Source organism: Hyla sarda, chromosome 11 (genome assembly GCF_029499605.1).
Source record: "Hyla sarda isolate aHylSar1 chromosome 11, aHylSar1.hap1, whole genome shotgun sequence".
Taxonomy (NCBI): Eukaryota; Metazoa; Chordata; class Amphibia; order Anura; family Hylidae; genus Hyla; species Hyla sarda.
Window position 1 is genome coordinate 103,494,224 of NC_079199.1, and position 22,698 is coordinate 103,516,921.

Sequence of the window (22,698 nt, forward strand, 5' to 3'; positions counted from 1 at the left end):
AACACTTTACTCCATAACTGCCCTCAGACTCCTGCAGCCGGGGGTACTACTACTCCCATCATGGAACAGATTCTGTTCCTTTATGGGAGAAGTAGTAACCCCTGGCTGCTGGAGTCTGCAGGTGGCTGTAGATTGGCTTTTCCACCATTATAAGACCCATATACGGTTTTTAAAATACACCATTTTGCATACAGTTCTGTCAGTTTTTTTTCTTTCTCGTTTTGGGGGGAGAAAAACTGATACACAATGGTATCGCAAAATCGTGATGTGAATGTAGCCTAATAAAGACACAATAAGAGACAGAGATCCGTCAGCAGCACCGGCTGCACAGTCTCCAGCCAAAGAAGGATACAGAAAGCAAACACACAAAAAAAAATATGGAATTGTGGAATTTAAAATTCTCTAACTTGATAATCTGTTTTGAATTATTCTCCGCCCCCCTGAATGGGGCCCCTTATATAAGTAGATGGGGCCAATGGCAGCATCCTATATACATGATGGTATACAGCCCCCCCCCCCCCCCCCACTACACAGCTGTGAGGACGGGGGTCCCTCCGCTCGTTAGGCCACAACTGATCATCTGGCACAAAAGAGGATGAAAAATCTCTGTAATTGGATGAGATTAAAGCGGAGACCTCTGGGCCTGGAATGTGTCCTGAGCGGAGGCCAAGAGCAGATCAGACCCAGGCGGGATCCAGATGTGAGGACTGAGCCCAGACCACAATCCAGACAGAACGTACGAGCCCAGACTGCGCATCCGCCTGTGTGTGTACTGCAGCCTGGGACCAGACATGACAAGACGATCACTGATCACATCTGTTACTGATCACTGCCAGAGCAACGCTAAACATTACTGAGCATAACTATACCGGAGGGACCTGGGACCAGACATGACAAGACGATCACTGATCAAATCTGTTACTGATCACTGCTCACATCCATTACTGATCAATGTTCACATCTGTTACTGATCACTGTTCACGTCCATTACTGATCACTGCTCACATCCATTACTGATCACTGCTCACATCCATTACCGATCACTGCTCACATCCATTACTGATCACTGCTTACATCCGTTACTGATCAATGATCACATCCATTACTGTTCACTGCTCACATCCCTTATTGATCACTGCTCACATCCATTACTGAACACTGCTCACATCCATTACTGATCACTGATCATTTCCATTAATGATCGCTGCTCACATCCATTACTAATCGCTGCTCACATCCATTATTGATCACTGCTCACATCCATTACTGATCACTGCTCACATCCATTACTGATCACTGCTCACATCCATTACTGATCACTGCTCACATCCATTACCGATCACTGCTCACATCCATTACTGATCACTGCTCACATCCATTACTGATCACTGCTTACATCCATTACTGCTCACTGCTCACATCCATTACCGATCACTGCTCACATCCATTACTGATCAATGATCACATCCATTACTGATCACTGCTCACATCCATTACTGATCAATGATCACATCCATTACTGATCAATGATCACATCCATTACTGATCACTGCTCACATCCATTACTGATCACTGCTCACATCCTTTACCGATCACTGCTCACATCCATTACTGATCACATCCATTACTGATCACTGCTCACATCCATTACTGATCACTGCTCACATCCATTACTGATCACTGCAGAATGCTCCTGCCCCTTTTATTTAGGGGGGGGGGGGGTTGAGGTGTCCAAGGTCTAAGTCTTCATGTGATACATTCTCCGCTGTGTCCATATAACATAAATATCAGTGCTTCTCCCATAAATTAGTTATGTGACTGATTATACCAGGCCCATAATCAGGGAAATAATTATACCATTATACCCGGTGTGGCATCCAGGTAGGGTGGCATTTATTGTCACTTAGCCTACTTCACCAGTAACACCTCACACCTCAGAGTCTCTATCCTCGGTTGTAATCCGCAGTGACATGTCAGGACTATTCCAGGAATTATCTGGCCGCCAGTTCTCAGGGAGCACCGTCTGGAGAAGCCTCAGAGCGCTACACTGTTGTCTCTTATGTCACATTCACATGTAAGAAGATTTTGGCGCCAGAAATTGCTGAGCGCAGCCTCTAATTATAGTCATAGGAGTAAGAGAGCGAGATGACATGAAGGTAATGTGTCCGACCGTGTGAGGAGAGGAAAAGGTGTTTACATAGGGAAGACAAAGCTGGAAAAGGATCACAGGAGACCAGGGCAACGCCAAACTATACCTGTGCCACATATAACTACTATAATACTGCCTCCTATATACAAGAATATAACCACTATAATACTGCCTCTTATATACAAGAATATAACTACTATAATACTAATCCCATATACAGGAATATAACTACTATAATACTGCTCCTATATACAAGAATATAACTACTATAATACTGCTCCTATATACAAGAATATAACTACTATAATACTGCTCCTATATACAAGAATATAACTACTATAATACTGCTCCTATATACAAGAATATAACTACTATAATACTGCTTCTATATACAAGAATATAACTACTATAATACTGCCTCCTATATACAAGAATATAACTACTATAATACTGCTCCTATATACAAGAATATAACTACTATAATACTGCTTCTATATACAAGAATATAACTACTATAATACTGCTCCCTATATACAAGAATATAACTACTATAATACTGCTTCTATATACAAGAATATAACTACTATAATACTGCCTCCTATATACAAGAATATAACTACTATAATACTGCTCCTATATACAAGAATATAACTACTATAATACTGCTCCTATATACAAGAATATAACTACTATAATACTGCTCCTATATACAAGAATATAACTACTATAATACTGCTTCTATATACAAGAATATAACTACTATAATACTGCTCCCTATATACAAGAATATAACTACTATAATACTGCTTCTATATACAAGAATATAACTACTATAATACTGCCTCCTATATACAAGAATATAACCACTATAATACTGCCTCTTATATACAAGAATATAACTACTATAATACTAATCCCATATACAGGAATATAACTACTATAATACTGCTCCTATATACAAGAATATAACTACTATAATACTGCTCCTATATACAAGAATATAACTACTATAATACTGCTCCTATATACAAGAATATAACTACTATAATACTGCTCCCTATATACAAGAATATAACTATTATAATACTGCTCCCTATATACAAGAATATAACTATTATAATACTGCTCCTATATACAAGAATATAACTACTATAATACTGCTCCTATATACAAGAATATAACTACTATAATACTGCTCCTATATACAAGAATATAACTACTATAATACTGCTCCTATATACAAGAATATAACTATTATAATACTGCTCCTATATACAAGAATATAACTACTATAATACTGCTCCTATATACAAGAATATAACTACTATAATACTGCTCCTATATACAAGAATATAACTACTATAATACTGCTCCTATATACAAGAATATAACTACTATAATACTGCTCCTATATACAAGAATATAACTAATATAATACTGCTTATATATATATATATATATATATATATATATATATATATATATGAATATAACTACTATAATACTGCTCCTATATACAATATTATAACTACTATAATACTGCCTCCTATATACAAGAATATAACTACTATAATACTGCTCCTATATATAAGAATATAACTACTATAATACTGCCTCCTATATGCAAGAATATAACTACTATAATACTGCTCCCTATATACAAGAATATAACTACAATAATACTGCTCCTATATACAAGAATAGAACTACTATTATACTGCTCCTATATACAAGAATATAACTACTATAATACTGCTCCTATATATATATAAGAATATAACTACTATAATACTGCTCCTATATACAAGAATATAACTACTATAATACTGCTCCTATATACAAGAATATAACTACTATAATACTGCCTCCTATATACAAGAATATAACTACTACAATACTGTCTCCTATATACAAGAATATAACTACTATAATACTGCTCCTATATACAAGAATATGACTAATATAATGCTGCTCCTATATACAAGAATATATCTACTATAATACTGCCTCCTATGTACAAGAATATAACTGCTATAATACTGCTCCTATATACAAGAATATAACTACTATAATACTGCCTCCTATGTACAAGAATATAACTACTATAATACTGCTCCTATATACAAGAATATAACTACTATAATACTGCTCCTATATACAAGAATATAACTACTATAATACTGCCCCCTATATACAAGAATATAACTACTATAATACTGCCTCCTATGTACAAGAATATAACTACTATAATACTGCCCCTATATATAAAAATATAACTACTATAATACTGATCCTATATACAAGAATATAACTACTATAATACTGCTCCTATATACAAGAATATAACTACTATAATACTGCTCCTATATACAAGAATATAACTACTATAATACTGTCCCCTATGTACAAGAATATAACTACTATAATACTGCTCCTATATACAAGAATATAACTACTATAATACTGCCCCCTATATACAAGAATATAACTACTATAATACTGCCTCCTATGTACAAGAATATAACTACTATAATACTGCCCCTATATACAAAAATATAACTACTATAATACTGCTCCTATATACAAGAATATAACTACTATAATACTGCTCCTATATACAAGAATATAACTACTATAATACTGCTCCTATATACAAGAATATAACTACTATAATACTGTCCCCTATGTACAAGAATATAACTACTATAATACTGCCTCCTATATACACGGATATAACTACTATAATACTGCTCCTATATACAAGAATATAACTACTATAATACTGCTCCTTTATACAAGAATCTAACTACTATAATACTGCCTCCTATATACAAGAATATAACTACTATAATACTGCCCCCTATATACAAGAATATAACTACTATAATACTGCTCCTATATACAAGAATATAACTACTATAATACTGCTCCTATATACAAGACTATAACTACTATAATACTGCCTCCTATATACACGAATATAACTACTATAATACTGCTCCTATATACAAGAATATAACTACTATAATACTGCTCCTTTATACAAGAATATAACTACTATAATACTGCCTCCTATATACAAGAATATAACTACTATAATACTGCCCCCTATATACAAGAATATAACTGCTAAAATACTGCTCCTATATACAAGAATATATCTACTATAATACTGCCTCCTATATACAAGAATATAACTACTATAATACTGCCTCCTATATACACGAATATAACTACTATAATACTGTCCCCTATATACAAGAATATAACTACTATAATACTGCTCCTATATACAAGAATATAACTACTATAATACTGCTCCTATATACAAGAATATAACTACTATAATACTGCTCCTATATACAAGAATATAACTACTATAATACTGCTTCTATATACAAGAATATAACTACTATAATACTGCTCCTATATACAAGAATATAACTACTATAATACTGCTTCTATATACAAGAATATAACTACTATAATACTGCTCCTATATACAAGAATATAACTACTATAATACTGCTCCTATATACAAGAATATAACTACTATAATACTGCTCCTATATACAAGAATATAACTACTATAATACTGCTCCTATATACAAGAATATAACTACTATAATACTGCTCCCTATGCACAATAATATAACTCCTATAGGCTCCCGGTAGGTCTCAGGCCTGGTTACCTCGGTATCTCTGGAGGTTTTATCCAGGTTACAGGTTGGGTTCATTGTATTTGATTTGTTGTCCTCATTTGTTATTATTAAGATCACAGAGCAAACACCTCTCACCTAGGACACAATTCAGCACCACACAACACTGTAACATCACAAAAAACATACAACTGTAGATGTAGCAGAGCCATGATATCATGTAGTCAGCTGAGGACCTATATGACACTGCAGACAGTTCTTCCTGACCCTAATAATTTGGCACATGACAAACTCCGCACTGTACATCTGTGTCACCAGGCAGAGATCACAGATCCGCCTTGTCTTTGAGCGGTGTCATCGGGTCTGTCCTGTCCTCACAGCCAAAAATTGGGCAAATATCTTCCAGCATATAACAGGTTAACCCCTTAAACTAAAGCCCCCTCCCCATGTTCTGTATCGTGTAGTACAACAACACAGGACTCCTCTGTCACATCCCAGTACCCCGGACCATCACCCCCACCATCCTCCCAGCACAGCAGAGCAGGAGTCGTGTTACTCACAGGGAACTGAGAAGTGGAGCAGGAGAAGATCTTCTTCATGGTGCGGAGGATAGTGCAGGGAGGTCCCGGGAGGACTAAGAGCTCATCCTGACGGTGCGGCTGCCGGGACCGAGCGGCAACTCTGACAGCGAGAGCAGGGAAATGGGTGTCACCAGCAGGATCCTCCCCCCACTGATTAACACTTCCAGTGCCGGAGCGCTGTCCGCACACCGGGAGAAGACCGCAGCTGCCTGTGTCACTATCCTCCTGTACACAAAGTGTCACAATCCTCCTGACCCCAAATTTTCACTATCCTCCTGTCCCCAAAGTGTCACTATCCTCCTGTCCCCAAAGTGTCCTGTACCCAAAGTGTCACTGTCCTCCTGTCCCCAAAGTGTCACTATCCTCCTGTCCCCAAAGTGTCACTATCCTCCTGTCCCCAAAGTGTCCTGTACCCCAAAGTGTCACTATCCTCCTGTACCCCAAGTGTCACTATCCTCCAGTCCCCAAAGTGTCCTGTACCCCAAAGTGTCACAATCCTCCTGACCCCAAAGTTTCACTATCATCCTGTCCCCAAAGTGTCCTGTCCCCAAAGTGTCACTATCCTCCTGTCCCCAAAGTGTCCTGTACCCCAAAGTGTCACTATCCTCCTGTACCTTAAGTGTCACTATCCTCCTGTCCCCAAAGTGTCACTATCCTCTTGTACCAAGTATCCTGTACCCCAGTGTCACTATCGTCCTGTCCCCAAAGTGTTCTTCACCCCAAAGTGTCACTATTCTACTGTCCCCAAAGTGTCCTGTACACCAAAGTGTCACTATCCCCCTGTCCTCAAAGTGTCACTATCCTCCTGTACCCCAAAGTGTCACTATCCTCCTGTCCCCAAAGTGTCCTGTACCCCAAATTGTCACTATCCTCCTGTCCCCAATGTGTCCTGTACCCCAAAGTGTCACTATCCTCCTGTAACCTAAGTGCCACTATCCTCCTGTACCTGAAGTGTCACTATTCTTCTGTCCGCAGAGTGTGCTGTACCCCAAAGTGTCACTATACTCCTGTCCCCAATGTGTCACTATCCTCTTGTACCCAAAGTGTCCTGTACCCAAAGTGTCACTGTCCTCCTGTCCCCAATGTGTCACTATCCTCTTGTACCCAAAGTGTCCTGTACCCAGTGTCACTATTTTCCTGTCCCCAAAGTGTCCTGTACCCCAAAGCGTCACTACCCTCCTGTACCCAAATTGTCCTGTCCCCAAAGTGTCACTATCCTCTTGTACCCAAAGTATCCTGTCCTCCTGAACCAAAGTATCCTGTACCCCAAAGTGTCACTATCCTCCTGTACCCAAAGTGTCACTATCCTCCTGTACCCAAAGTGTCACTATCCTCCTGTACCCAACGTGTTCTGCACCCCAAGTATCATCATCCTGTGTCCTAAGTGCCCTGTACCCAGAGTGTTCAGAGCCCAAAGTGTCCTGTACCCCAAGTGTCATCGTGCTGTACCCCAAGTGCCCTGTACCCAAAGTGTCCTGTCAGCGTGTTATTATCCTGTACCCCAAGGGTCTAGTATAAGTATGGTGTATGTGCTATATATGTGTTGCTGTCAGTGTCTATTGTATAAGTATAGTGTATGTGCTGTATATGTGCTGTATATGTGTTGCTCTCGGTGTCTAGTATATAAGTATAGTGTATGTGCTGTATATGTGATATATACTAGACACTGGCAGCAACACATATATAGCACATATACAGCACATACACTATACTTATATACTAGACACTGACAACAACACATATATAGCACATATACAGCACATACACTATACTTATATACTAGACACTGACAACACATATATAAGTATAGTGTATGTGCGGTATATATGCTATATATGTGTTGCTGCCAGTGTCTAGTATATTAGTGTATGTGCTGTGTATGTGCTATATATGTGTTGTTGTCGGTGTCTAGTACAGTGTTTTCCAACCAGTGTGCCTCCAGCTGTTGCAAAACCACAACTCCCAGTATGCCCAAACAGCCTTTGGCTGTCCGGCCATGCTGGGAGTTGTAGTTTTGCAACAGCTGGAGGCACCCTGGATGGGAAACACTGATCTAGTATATAAGTATAGTGTATGTGCTATATATGTGTTGTTGTCATTGTCTAGTATAGAAGTATAGTGTATGTGCTGTATATGTGCTACATATATGTTGCTGTCGGTGTCTAGTATATAAGTATAGTGTATGTGCTGTATATGTGCTATATATGTGTTGTTGTCAGTGTCTAGTATATAAGTATAGTGTATGTGCTGTATATGTGCTATATATGTGTTGTTGTCAGTGTCTAGTATATAAGTATAGTGTATGTGCTGTATATGTGCTATATATGTGTTGTTGTCAGCGTCTAGTATATAAGTATAGTGTATGTGCGGTATATATGCTATATATGTGTTGCTGCCAGTGTCTAGTATATTAGTGTATGTGCTGTGTATGTGCTATATATGTGTTGTTGTCGGTGTCTAGTACAGTGTTTTCCAACCAGTGTGCCTCCAGCTGTTGCAAAACCACAACTCCCAGTATGCCCAAACAGCCTTTGGCTGTCCGGCCATGCTGGGAGTTGTAGTTTTGCAACAGCTGGAGGCACCCTGGATGGGAAACACTGATCTAGTATATAAGTATAGTGTATGTGCTATATATGTGTTGTTGTCATTGTCTAGTATAGAAGTATAGTGTATGTGCTGTATATGTGCTACATATATGTTGCTGTCGGTGTCTAGTATATAAGTATAGTGTATGTGCTGTATATGTGCTATATATGTGTTGTTGTCAGTGTCTAGTATATAAGTATAGTGTATGTGCTGTATATGTGCTATATATGTGTTGTTGTCAGCGTCTAGTATATAAGTATAGTGTATGTGCTGTATATGTGCTATATATGTGTTGTTGTCAGTGTCTAGTATATAAGTATAGTGTATGTGCTGTATATGTGCTATATATGTGTTGTTGTCAGTGTCTAGTATATAAGTATAGTGTATGTGCTGTATATGTGCTATATATGTGTTCCTGTCAGTGTCTAGTATATAAGTATAGTGTATGTGCTGTATATGTGCTATATATGTGTTGTTGTCAGTGTCTAGTATATAAGTATAGTGTATGTGCTGTATATGTGCTATATATGTGTTGCTGTCGGTGTCTAGTATATAAGCATAGTGTATGTGCTGTATATGTGCTATATATGTGTTGTTGTCAGTGTCTAGTATAGAAGTATAGTGTATGTGCTGTATATGTGCTATATATGTGTTGTTGTCAGCGTCTAGTATATAAGTATAGTGTATGTGCTGTATATGTGCTATATATGTGTTGTTGTCAGCGTCTAGTATATAAGTATAGTGTATGTGCTGTATATGTGCTATATATGTGTTGTTGTCAGTGTCTAGTATATAAGTATAGTGTATGTGCTGTATATGTGCTATATATGTGTTCCTGTCAGTGTCTAGTATATAAGTATAGTGTATGTGCTGTATATGTGCTATATATGTGTTCCTGTCAGTGTCTAGTATATAAGTATAGTGTATGTGCTGTATATGTGCTATATATGTGTTCCTGTCAGTGTCTAGTATATAAGTATAGTGTATGTGCTGTATATGTGCTATATATGTGTTCCTGTCAGTGTCTAGTATATAAGTATAGTGTATGTGCTGTATATGTGCTATATATGTGTTGCTGTCGGTGTCTAGTATATAAGTATAGTGTATGTGCTGTATATGTGCTATATATGTGTTGTTGTCAGCGTCTAGTATATAAGTATAGTGTATGTGCTGTATATGTGCTATATATGTGTTGTTGTCAGTGTCTAGTATATAAGTATAGTGTATGTGCTGTATATGTGCTATATATGTGTTGTTGTCAGTGTCTAGTATATAAGTATAGTGTATGTGCTGTATATGTGCTATATATGTGTTGCTGTCGGTGTCTAGTATATAAGCATAGTGTATGTGCTGTATATGTGCTATATATGTGTTGTTGTCAGTGTCTAGTATATAAGTATAGTGTATGTGCTGTATATGTGCTATATATGTGTTGTTGTCAGTGTCTAGTATATAAGTATAGTGTATGTGCTGTATATGTGCTATATATGTGTTGCTGTCGGTGTCTAGTATATAAGCATAGTGTATGTGCTGTATATGTGCTATATATGTGTTGTTGTCAGTGTCTAGTATATAAGTATAGTGTATGTGCTGTATATGTGATGCTGTCGGTGGGGCGCACGGTGACAGTGTGGAAAGCAGTGGGCGCACAGGAATGTGTGTGGGGAGAGGAGCGGAGGATCATGGTGGGATCAGGGTTTAGTCAATCAGATAATGGTGAATTATGAGACAGGGGAGTTTATATAAGGTTACACTGGAAATTCTACAGAAATCTGACACTGCAGCCAATGGATACGTTCTGCATAAAGGGAGTGGATACATCTACTGCCAATATGTGTCTGTAGGTCATCCAGGGAGGAGTGTCAATCACATCTGCAGGACTTGGTTTATATATAGTCTGTAACCATGGTGACACATAGAGCTGCATAGCAGCTGCGTACAGCAAACACAAAACCATTAGCAACGATGGTTCATGTTCAGAGTCGAAGCCGTTAGAACAAGAGTTGTGAAAATGTTCACACTTGTCAGATGTCTCATTCATCACGACATTTGGAAAGAGAGGTTCCACAAAAAAATCCTGGAAAAATATAAGCTTCTTAAGACTGTAGGCAACGCGTTTCATGCCCCGTATTTAACTGTAATCACATGTCCTCAGTGGAGCCATATTTAGAGGTGACACAGCTATGCGACTACGCCCTGACTTCACGCTTAAATACACACATCACCCTAGACTGGCATTTCCCAACCAGGACACCTCCAGCTGTGGCAAAACTACAACTCCAAAGGCTGTCCGGGCATGCTGGGAGTTGTGGTTCTGCAACAGCTGGAGGTGTCCTGGTTGGTTACCACTCATCTAGACTCAATGCTTAGACAATGCCATGAGGAAACTCCACCTCAATATAACCAATTAGGTGGGATATTAGGGGGAAGATGTTTTCCTACGCACAAAAGGACCTGGGGCTCGATATAACCACCCAGGTGAGATCATGGTGGAAGATGTTCTCCTACACGCAGAAGGACCTGGACCTCGATATAACCAATCAGGTGAGATGATAGGGGGAAGATGTTCTCCTGCGCACAGAAGAACCTGGACCTTGATATAACCAATCAGGTGAGATGATAGGGGGAAGATGTTCTCCTATGCACTAAAGGACCTGGGGCTCGATATAACCAACCACGTGAGATCATAGGGGGAAGATGTTCTCTTATGCACAGAAGAACCTGGACCTTGATATAACCAATCAGATGAAATCTTAAAGAGAAGATGTTCTCTTACACACAGAAGGACCTGGACCTCAATATAACCAATTTGGTGAGATCATGGGGGAAGATGTTCTCCTACGGACAGAAGGACCTGGACCTTGATATAACCGATCAGGTGAGATCATAGGAGGAAGGGAAGATGTTCTCCTACCCACCTGGACCTTGATATAACCAATCAGATGAAATCTTAGAGGGAACATGTTCTCCTACGCACAGAAGGACCTGGACCTTGATATGACTAACCAGGTGAGATCATGGGGGAAGATGTTCCCCTACACACAGAAGGACCTGGGCCTCGATATAACCAACCAGGTGAGATCATGGGAGAAGATGTTCTCCTACGCACAGAAGTAACTGGACCTCGATATAACCAATCAGGTGAGATGATAAGGGGAAGATGTTCTCCTATGCACAGAAGTACCTGGACCTCGATATAACCAATCAGGTGAGATCATGGGGGGGGGAAGATGTTCTCCTACGCACAGAAGGACCTGGACCTTGATATAACCAATCAGATGAAATCTTAAAGGGAAGATGTTCTCCTACGTACAGAAGGACCTGGGGGTCGATATAACCAACCAGGTGAGATCATGTGGGAAGAGGTTCTCCTACGCACAGAAGGACCTGGACCTTGATATAACCGATCAGATGAAATCTTAAAGGGAAGATGTTCTCCTACGTACAGAAGGACCTGGACCTTGATATAACCAGATGAAATCTTAGAGGGAAGATGTTCTCCTACACACAGAAGGACATGGACCTCTATATAACCAATCAGGTGAGGTCATGGGGGAAGATGTTCTCCTACGCACAGAAGGACCTGGACCTTAATATAACCAATCAGATGAAATCTTAGAGGGAAGATGTTCTCCTATGTATAGAAGGACCTGGACCTTGATATAAACAATCAGGTGAGATAATAGGAGGAAGGGAAGATGTTCTCTTAAGCACAGAAGGACCTGTACCTCAATATAACCAATCAGGTGACATCATAGGGGGAAGATGTTCTCCTACACACATAAGGTGACACCTGCTTAGTCTTTTCCTTCTACTGACATATCCATAAGAACTTTTTAGAGTGGAATTCCACCCCTATTGTTAGTAAGATAGGATTCCTGCCATGTCCAAGCACGAAGAAGCCATAAACAGCCTGTGGACTCTAGCGGAGAGGGGACTCTCTGAAGTCTACAATGCAGTTGCATTCCTACATGTGTCTTCACATGCCACCAATACAGAAGACCTTGGTCTGAGATTTTTCCTGTATCCTGGTCATCGTCGTCTGCAGCCTGGTTGGCCGTCATTGAACATAATGCTTGGAATGGCAAATATGAAGCTCCTTAATGACAACCCCTACAAAGATTAGAACAAGGTGGTCACTGTCCAGACCTTATTTCACCAGCCACGAGTCCCATAACTTGGATCCCCAATGTTTCTCAAAAGATGTCCATGAGAAGGGGCCACCATCGATTTCCACAATAAGACACCATGTAAAGTAAGTGTACCCCAGATCTGACATATCCATAGCTAAGCTTCACCAGAAGGATCGAATAAGGTTTCTACATCCATGAACACAATCCAATCCAAGGATGATTAGAGCCATAGATCAGTGGTCCCCAACCTGGTCCTATAGGCTCACCAACATTCTGGGATTGTTCAGTTATTACATTGGAATAGAGCAGGGAAACATTCAAATCCTGGACTGTTGGTGGCCCTGAGGACTGGGTTGAGGACATCTGTCGTAGACAGCTGCCTATATAGTCAAACTGAAAGCACATGAGTCCGTCAAATCTGTTCAGAGCTTGGAATCTCAAGTATGGGGCTCAATCGAATGACACCCTCTCCATAATGCGGAACTAGGGGGTCACTGTCCAGACCTTATTTCACCAGCCACAAGCTCCAGAACTTGAAATCCCTAATGATGTCCATGAGCCGGGGCCCAGTCGATTTCCACAATGAGACACATTGTAAAGTAAGTGTACCCTCAGATCTGACATATCCATAGCTAAGCTTCACCAGAAGGATCGAATAAGGTTTCAACATCCATGAACACAATCCAATCCAAAGAAGGTTAGTGCCGTAGATCAGTGGTCCCCAACCCAGTCCTCCAGGCCCACCAACATTCTGGGATTGTTCACTAATTCCATTGGAACAGAACAGGGAAACACTTAAATCCTGGACTGGGTTGGGGACCTCCGTAGACAACTGCCTATACAGCCCAACTGAAAGCATGCTGGAGCAGCAGATGAAGGGTTAAGACAGGTGTGTTGGGGGCTATGAGGAGGCCATATGTCCCTGATTTCATGACTCTCGTGCAGACAGGGCTGGGCGCGCCCGACAGGTGATGACGGTTCTCCCTTTATTACCTTGATAAAGTAAAGAGACCCAGAAAACAAAACCACCCATCACAGGGTGTCAGCGACCGAAACTGAGCGCGCAGGTCAGGACATGTATGGAGAGGAGCGCTTCCTGCATGTGGGACGGGTGAAACATCTGTAACTTTCCCAAAAATATTCAGCGTAGATCTCCACAAGAGGACGGAACATGGAATAGGAAGCAACAGAAGGAACGTATTGGAAGAGGGTTATGGGGCAGATGTGCAGGATGTGGAAGTGCAAATCCACCGGGTGTGAGACAGTCTGCAAATAACAATGGTATCTAATACTGAGGGTAAAGAGAGATATTCTGCAGATGTCTAGAGAGGTAATAATCTACAGGATATATCACTATGTATCTGTAGAGAGGTCAAAGGTGCAATAATCTGCAGGATATATCACTATGTATCCATAGAGAGGTCAGAGGTGTAATAATCTGCAGGATATATCACTATGTATCTGAGGGGACAGAGCGATGTTCTGCAGATCTCAGGTGTAATAATCTGCAGAATGTAACCAGAAAATTGCATAAACCATGGCTTTGGCAGCAGAAGGTTGCGCCCACTTTAAATCTGCAGAGGCTTTCACTATCTCAGGTCAGGATGTGTTTATTTTGGAGAAAGTCGAAGAGTTAAATAAACAGCGGTATCCGGCCGGAGCTGCTCTACAAACCAAAGTCTGATGCAAATACCGAATATCATCAGCAGTTTAGGGCGGAGTGACATCTAGGTGTAATAACATGAGGCAGCTGCTCGTCAGTATTCACACTGACGGGTGACCCAGAAATAGCAGGGACTGAGTCACATGTCCTCACCGAGCCCCATCTTATAATATGATCTCAGATTCTGGTTCCTGACGAGTCGTCTGATAATTATAAGGACGAGCGCCAAGTAATACTATAACACCGGCCCTATTAGGTTTATGGTTATATAAAAATGTAACAATGGAATGAGGACAATCGTTCTGGCAGACGCTCGGCTAGGACTATAGAGGTAACTATGGCTGACTATTATTATACAAGGAATTTATTAGAACCTCCCGTCTAGAAGCAGGTTGGACTTCCTTTGGCCTTCAAACTGCAGCAATTTGTTATGGTCTAGATTCCACTAGGTGATAAAAATTTTCTGCAGGAATATCTGCCCATGTGGATGGGGTCGCAGTTCTTACACACATTAGGCAGACAATCTGACATGTTCTGAACAGCCGTTCTACCTTGTTCCAGAGACAGGGGATCCAAGTTTAGAGGATGAAGATCTGTGGACTGTGAAGGCCAAGGAAGCAACTCTATAGAGATCTGGATCCACCTGATCAGGCCATGTTTCTCTATAGATCTGGATCCATCTGACCAGGCCAATTTTCTCCACAGAGATCTAGATCCATCTGACCAGACCATGTTTCTCTATAGAGATCTGGATCCATCTGACCAGACCATGTTTCTCTATAGAGATCTGGATCCATCTGACCAGGACATGTTTCTCTATAGAGATCTGGATCCATCTGACCAGGCCATGTTTCTCTATAGATCTGGATCCATCTGACCAGGCCAATTTTCTCCACAGAGATCTAGATCCATCTGACCAGACCATGTTTCTCTATAGAGATCTGGATCCATCTGACCAGGACATGTTTCTCTATAGAGATCTGGATCCATCTGACCAGGCCATGTTTCTCTATATAGATCTGAATCCATCTGACCAGACCATGTTTCTCTACAGAGATCTGAATCCATCTGACCAGGACATGTTTCTCTATAGAGATCTGGATCCATCTGACCAGACCATGTTTCTCTACAGAGATCCGGATCCATCTGACCAGGCCATGTTTCTCTACAGAGATCTGGATCCATCTGACCAGGCTACGTTTTTCCACTTGGCTGTTTCTCTTAGACACAACAGTCCTAAAGATGACCATCTGGTATTATAGCCCGTTCATATTGTCGGTAGTTGGAAACCAACGTTGTATTTGGCTACAGTTTCCTGACTGTCCTCTGCCTGTGATCAGATCAGTTCATGACCTCTGATCCCTTTGGTGATGAGTTACCATTCACAGGATCCCATTTCTCTGGATATTCTTCCTCTATCCCACCATTCTCCGTATATTCTCCACACTGCTACACAAGAAAACTCCACAAGGTTGTTGTTGAAATACAGACCCCAGTTAGTCTAGTCCCGATGACCTGGTCTTGCTTCAACTTGCTGAAATCACTGGCTCTTCCCATCTAAAGTGAATTCACTCTGAAACCGATCAGAGGATTTTTTTTACTGATCTCCAGCGTCACAGGTTAAGTCTCCATCCAAGGGAAGGCGAATAGAGAAAGGGCAGTGGGCTCTGATAAAGGGGCTGTTTCTTGGCTGTGATGTCCCCTCACACATGACGAATGAACCCTTTTACCTCACATCACTACTCTGGCACAGGACAGGGACATATGGTGGGGGACATTCAAAAACGTGCTTAGTTTTACTTAGCCTAGGCAGTCTAAGATTGGCACAGATTTCTAAGAGTGACTCTGGCTGTTTAAAAATCTGGCCCATCCTACATTGTGTGCTCAATCTACGTTTTGAGTTTTCTGGGTGTAAAAGTTAAAAATTTCACACAATTTAATACCAATCCAATGGCTGGCCCTTTTTTTTTTTTTTTTATGAGGCCATGCCATTTAAAAACCAAAAAATTTAAAACTAAATTCTTTCAAAAAATATTTGTGCTATGCCGTTTACACAAAAAAGGTAAATTCTGTTCCGTATACTCCCGCCCAGTGTGCACTAGTTTAGGTGATTTTTGTGGCGTTTCTCTCATTACAAGTCATGTGGACCCTGGAGGCATGATGATTATTATCATAATTATTATTTCTTAATTTATGTTTAATATCTCCTAATATTCGCAGTTTCCCTTTAATAAAACCTTATGAGGTTACAATGAATGTTTGTAATGAATGGGTTGGGACGGTGCGGGTCATGTGCAGACAGGCAGAGATAAAGATCGTATTCTCCGTATTCTACCCAAATTCTCCATACATTCCTCTAGAGGGCTCCACACAGATCAGAATGAGAACACAAGAACACTACAGCCTGAGATTAGAGCAACATGAACACCCAGCTGCTAAATAATCATAGGCATGCTGGGCTTTGTAGTCCTACAAAACAGAAGTGGAGTATGTCGTGTCAATTTGGAAAGATTTGAAAGTACAAAGACTTCACCCTCCGACAAGTTTACAAATGAACGTCTGAAAGAACAGCACAGAGATATTACAGCAAATATCACCAAGGTATCATCACTCCTAAAATACTTTGATCTTTTTATCACACAAATGAATTTACCACAGGGGTTTTTCGGGCTAACATGGTACCACACTATTGTTTTGCTAAATATCATTACTATTTCCCAAATGATCATGACTTACATTCAGTATTATACTCCAGAGCTGTACTCACTATTCTGCTGGTGAGGTCACTGTGTACATACATTACATTACTTATCCTGTACTTATCCTGAGTTATATCCTGTATTATACTCCAGAGCTGTACTCACTATTCTGCTGGTGAGGTCACTGTGTACATACATTACATTACTTATCCTGTACTTATCCTGAGTTATATCCTGTATTATACTCCAGAGCTGTACTCACTATTTTGCTGGTGAGGTCACTGTGTACATACATCACATTACTTATCCTGTACTGATCCTGAGTTATATCCTGTATTATACTCCAGAGCTGTACTCACTATTCTGCTGGTGAGGTCACTGTGTACATTACATTACTTATCCTGTACTGATCCTGAGTTATATCCTGTATTATACTCCAGAGCTGTACTCACTATTCTGCTGGTGAGGTCACTGTGTACATTACATTACTTATCCTGTACTGATCCTGAGTTATATCCTGTATTATACTCAATGTGCACCAACTGAAGGTACCCAACGGCTAGGGTGAAGATTAGAAACTCTATTTGTCTGTTTTTGTGCTATACTATATCTCACCATTTTGTTGTTATGCATGGTTGTTTCTTTATGTAATACAAATATAGTTTTGGTGTGTCAGTTTTATTATTCTGTCAAAAAATTTCCTATTAGGACCCAACATCCATATCCCAGATGATTCATTGGATACCCCAGCTCTCAGGTAGCAGAGGCATAGAATCGATCTGCCGAGCACAGAGAGGTAACAAGGGTAAGGGACCACAAGGATGTAGGTGGACACCCCAAAACCTCATTACACCAGAACTATACTCCAATGCTGCACTCTCAATTCTGCTGGTGGGGTCACTGTGTAACTACGCTGTCAATTGTGTGTCTGATAAGTAGCTTTCTGACTGTTTCCTATTACAACCTACAGAATGGTGTATTTATAAAGTTAGTTTTTAAAGGGGTACTCCGGTGGAAAACTTTTTTTTTTTTATCAACTGGTGCCAGAAAGTTAAACAGATTTGTAAATTACTTCTATTAAAAAATCTTAATCCTTCCAGTACTTATTAGCTGCCGAATACTACAGAGGAAATTATTTTCTTTTTGGAACATAGTGCTCTCTGCTGACATCACAAGCACAGTGCTCTCTGCTGACATTTCCGTCCATGTTAGGAACTGTCCAGAACAGCATATGTTTTCTATGGGGATTTTCTCCTACTCTGGACAGTTCTTAAAATGGACAGAGATGTCAGCAGAGAGCTCTGTGTTCAAAAAAAGAAAATAATTTCCTCTGTAGTATTCAGCAGCTAATAAGTACTGGAAGGATTAAGATTCTTTAATCGAAGTAATTTACAAATCTGTTTTACTATCCGGCACCAGTTGATTAAAAAAAAAAAAAAAAAAGTTTTCCACCGGAGTACCCTTTTAAGTATATTATATCTCGTATAGTGTCAATGACTTTTAGGGGTGTGATATCACATGGTTTTCCTGTCGGTGTTGTTACGCCCCCAAATACTATAGCAGGGCAGTACAGTATAATAGATCGGTGGGTGCTCCAGGCCAGGCCTGCTGTGTACACAGGTGCTAAGTAGATGGGGGAGTCCTGTTCTGTACACAAGAGTGCGCATACTCTCACACAAAGGCTTTAAGAAGACATTGAAAAGCCCTTTTGTGTAATGTAACACAATCTTAATGTATCGTTCAATGAGAACTTTCATTATAAAAAGATCCCAACCAGTCTCTGCCAGCCGGGGGCGGCCTAAAGAAGAGAAAGGGACACCAGCCCCCTCCCAGCACCTGGAATGGCCTTCTAGTGGGGTGGACCCGAATCCCCAGGAGGATACATAACCCGCATAGTCTACACTACAATAGGTGGACTCCACCCTGACAAACAATTCACAGCCTTAAAATAGACTCTGTGCCCAGACTATAGGGCCTGACCAGTGTCCTCAGACTATAGGGCCTGACCAGTGTCCTCAGACCATAGGGCCTGACCAGTGTCCTCAGACTATAGGGCCTGACCAGTGTCCTCAGACCATAGGGCCTGACCAGTGTCCTCAGACCATAGGGCCTGACCAGTGTCCTCAGACTATAGGGCCTGACCAGTGTCCTCAGACCATAGGGCCTGACCAGTGTCCTCAGACCATAGGGCCTGACCAGTGTCCTCAGACCATAGGGCCTGACCAGTGTCCTCAGACCATAGGGCCTGACCAGTGTCCTCAGACCATAGGGCCTGACCAGTGTCCTCAGACCATAGGGCCTGACCAGTGTCCTCAGACTATAGGGCCTGACCAGTGTCCTCAGACCATAGGGCCTGACCAGTGTCCTCAGACCATAGGGCCTGACCAGTGTCCTCAGACCATAGGGCCTGACCAGTGTCCTCAGACCATAGGGCCTGACCAGTGTCCTCAGACCATAGGGCCTGACCAGTGTCCTCAGACCATAGGGCCTGACCAGTGTCCTCAGACCATAGGGCCTGACCAGTGTCCTCAGACTATAGGGCCTGACCAGTGTCCTCAGACCATAGGGCCTGACCAGTGTCCTCAGACCATAGGGCCTGACCAGTGTCCTCAGACCATAGGGCCTGACCAGTGTCCTCAGACCATAGGGCCTGACCAGTGTCCTCAGACCATAGGGCCTGACCAGTGTCCTCAGACTATAGGGCCTGACCAGTGTCCTCAGACCATAGGGCCTGACCAGTGTCCTCAGACCATAGGGCCTGACCAGTGTCCTCAGACTATAGGGCCTGACCAGTGTCCTAAGACCATAGGGCCTGACCAGTGTCCTCAGACCATAGGGCCTGACCAGTGTCCTCAGACTATAGGGCCTGACCAGTGTCCTCAGACCATAGGGCCTGACCAGTGTCCTCAGACTATAGGGCCTGACCAGTGTCCTCAGACCATAGGGCCTGACCAGTGTCCTCAGACTATAGGGCACAAGACCTGACCAGTGTCCTCAGACTATAGGACCCAAGACCTGACCAGTGTCCTCAGACTATAGGACACAAGACCTGACCAGTGTCCTCAGACTATAGGACACAAGACCTGACCAGTGTCCTCAGACTATAGGACACAACACCTGACCAGTGTCCTCAGACTATAGGGCACAAGACCTGACCAGTGTCCTCAGACTATAGGACACAAGACCTGACCAGTGTCCTCAGACTATAGGACACAACACCTGACCAGTGTCCTCAGACTATAGGGCCTGACCAGTGTCCTCAGACTATAGGGCCTGACCAGTGTCCTCTGACTATAGGACCTGACCAGTGTCCTCGGACTATAGGACCTGACCAGTGTCCTCGGACTATAGGACCTGACCAGTGTCCTCGGACTATAGGACCTGACCAGTGTCCTCGGACTATAGGACACAACGCCTGAAGTGCCGGCTCCAGTTCGCAGGATGACATAAAATCTCTTGTGAGTGAAGGAATGTGATCATAATATAAGGAGCCGTCTGAGAATGAACCTCCATTTATTAAGGATACTGTCAGGATTCGGCAGGCTGGAGGTGCATCCTCTGTGTCAGAGAGGGATTGGCGTGGACCGTGTCGGTGGACCGGTTCTAAGTTGCTACTGGTATTCACCAGAGCCCGCCGCAAAGCGGGATGGACTTGAAGCGGCGGTAGCAACCAGGTCGTATCCACCGGCAACGGCTCAACCTCTCTGACTGCTGAGATAGGCGCGGTAAGAGGAGTAGACAAGAGCAGAGTCGGACGTAGCAGAAGGTCGGGGCAGGCAGCAAGGATCGCAGTCAGGGGCAACGGCAGGAGGTCTGGAACACAGGCTAGGAACACACAAGGAAACGCTTTCACTGGCACAATGGCAACAAGATCCGGCGAGGAAGTGCAGGGGAAGTGAGGTAATATAGGGAAGTGCACAGGTGAAGATACTGATTAAAACCCATGCGCCAATCAGTGGCGCACCGGCCCTTTAAATCACAAAGACCCGGCGCGTGCGCGCCCTAGGGAGCGGGGCCGCGCGCGCCGGGACAGCACAGACGGGGAACGAGTCTGGTAAGCGGGCCGGGATGCGCATCGCGAGCGGGCGCGTCACGCATCGCGAATCGTATCCCGGCTGGGGACATTATCGAAGTGCACCCGGTCAGAAGGTCTGACCGGGGCGCTGCGAACAGGAGAACACTGTGAGCGCTCCGGGAGGAGAAGGGACCCAGAGCGCTCGGCGTAACAGATACACAGACGCTTCCATCAAAGTAGACAAACAAATAGGATTTTGCGCCTTCAGACGACTTTGCTTTGTTACCTAAAACTTTCTAAACACAAGTGAGGAGCCAGTCTAGACACTGATAAAAAGATATTTCTGGTACAATAGTGCCCCCTGGTGACAAAAGTGTAGCTTTAACTTACCAGCTGAGAATAGAATCAACTTACTGTATATAACTATTATAGGCAGGTAAAGAGGTGGAAGGTAGATACCTGCCAAATAGGTTGTGTATCAAATAGTAAACTTCCAAGGTTGTCAAGGAGACCGATCCGGGAGTCTGTTTCGGCATTTCCATGCAGCTAAGTTGCAGCACAGAAACTGCAATATATGTGCCCCCAAAGTCCCTGGTTTAGTGGGGTAACAGTAGGTTACTGACCTGTGCATAGTTAGGATAGCTGCCGTGCAGATTTAATGGGCTCTCTTTCGGGAATAGCTGTAGTGTTGTTCAGGGGTATGGAAATGTAATAAAAAAAAAACTACTTGTCCACGGGACTTAAACTGAGCAAAATCTACTTGTCCCTCATGACGATCCACTTGTCCGGCCAATTTTCGCTTTTACACTCTCGTTTTTCCCTCCTCGCCCTATAATAGTCATAACTAACTACAGTGGTCCCTCAAGTTACAATATTAATTGGTTCTGGGATGACCATTGTATGTTGAAACCATCGTATGTTGAGACCAGAACTCTATGGAAACCTGGTAATTGGTTCTAAAGCCTCAAAATGTCATCCAAAAATAGGAAAAAGTGAGGATTTAAGAAAAATAAGTAGATAACTAATAGAGATAAAGTAAATCCTTCCATATAAAAGTTAGAAAGATCCGCTGGGAGCTGTAATCACTGTCTATTTCAGTGTTTTTCAGTGCCAAAGGCTCTCCGGGCATGCTGGGAGTTGTAGTTTTGCAACAGCTGGGGGCACCCTGCTTGGGAAACACTGGTCTATGTAGAGGACAGGAGCTTCTTCAGGG

General features: G+C 42.0%; 1 protein-coding gene across 6 annotated transcripts in view; it reads right to left on the reverse strand.

Moving 5' to 3' along the window:
* Positions 1–22,698, reverse strand: part of ANKRD35 (ankyrin repeat domain 35) — a 133,698-nt gene that overhangs the window by 24,014 nt on the left and 86,986 nt on the right. Inside the window, exon 1 of one of the 6 annotated variants that reach the window (XM_056545883.1) lies at positions 6,369–6,492. The exons of the other annotated variants lie outside the window; for them this stretch is intronic. Coding sequence (XP_056401858.1) covers positions 6,369–6,407 — 39 coding nt within the window. The 5' untranslated portion in view covers positions 6,408–6,492. Of the gene's footprint in view, positions 1–6,368; positions 6,493–22,698 lie in introns of those variants that run through there. 6 annotated transcript variants of the gene reach the window in all.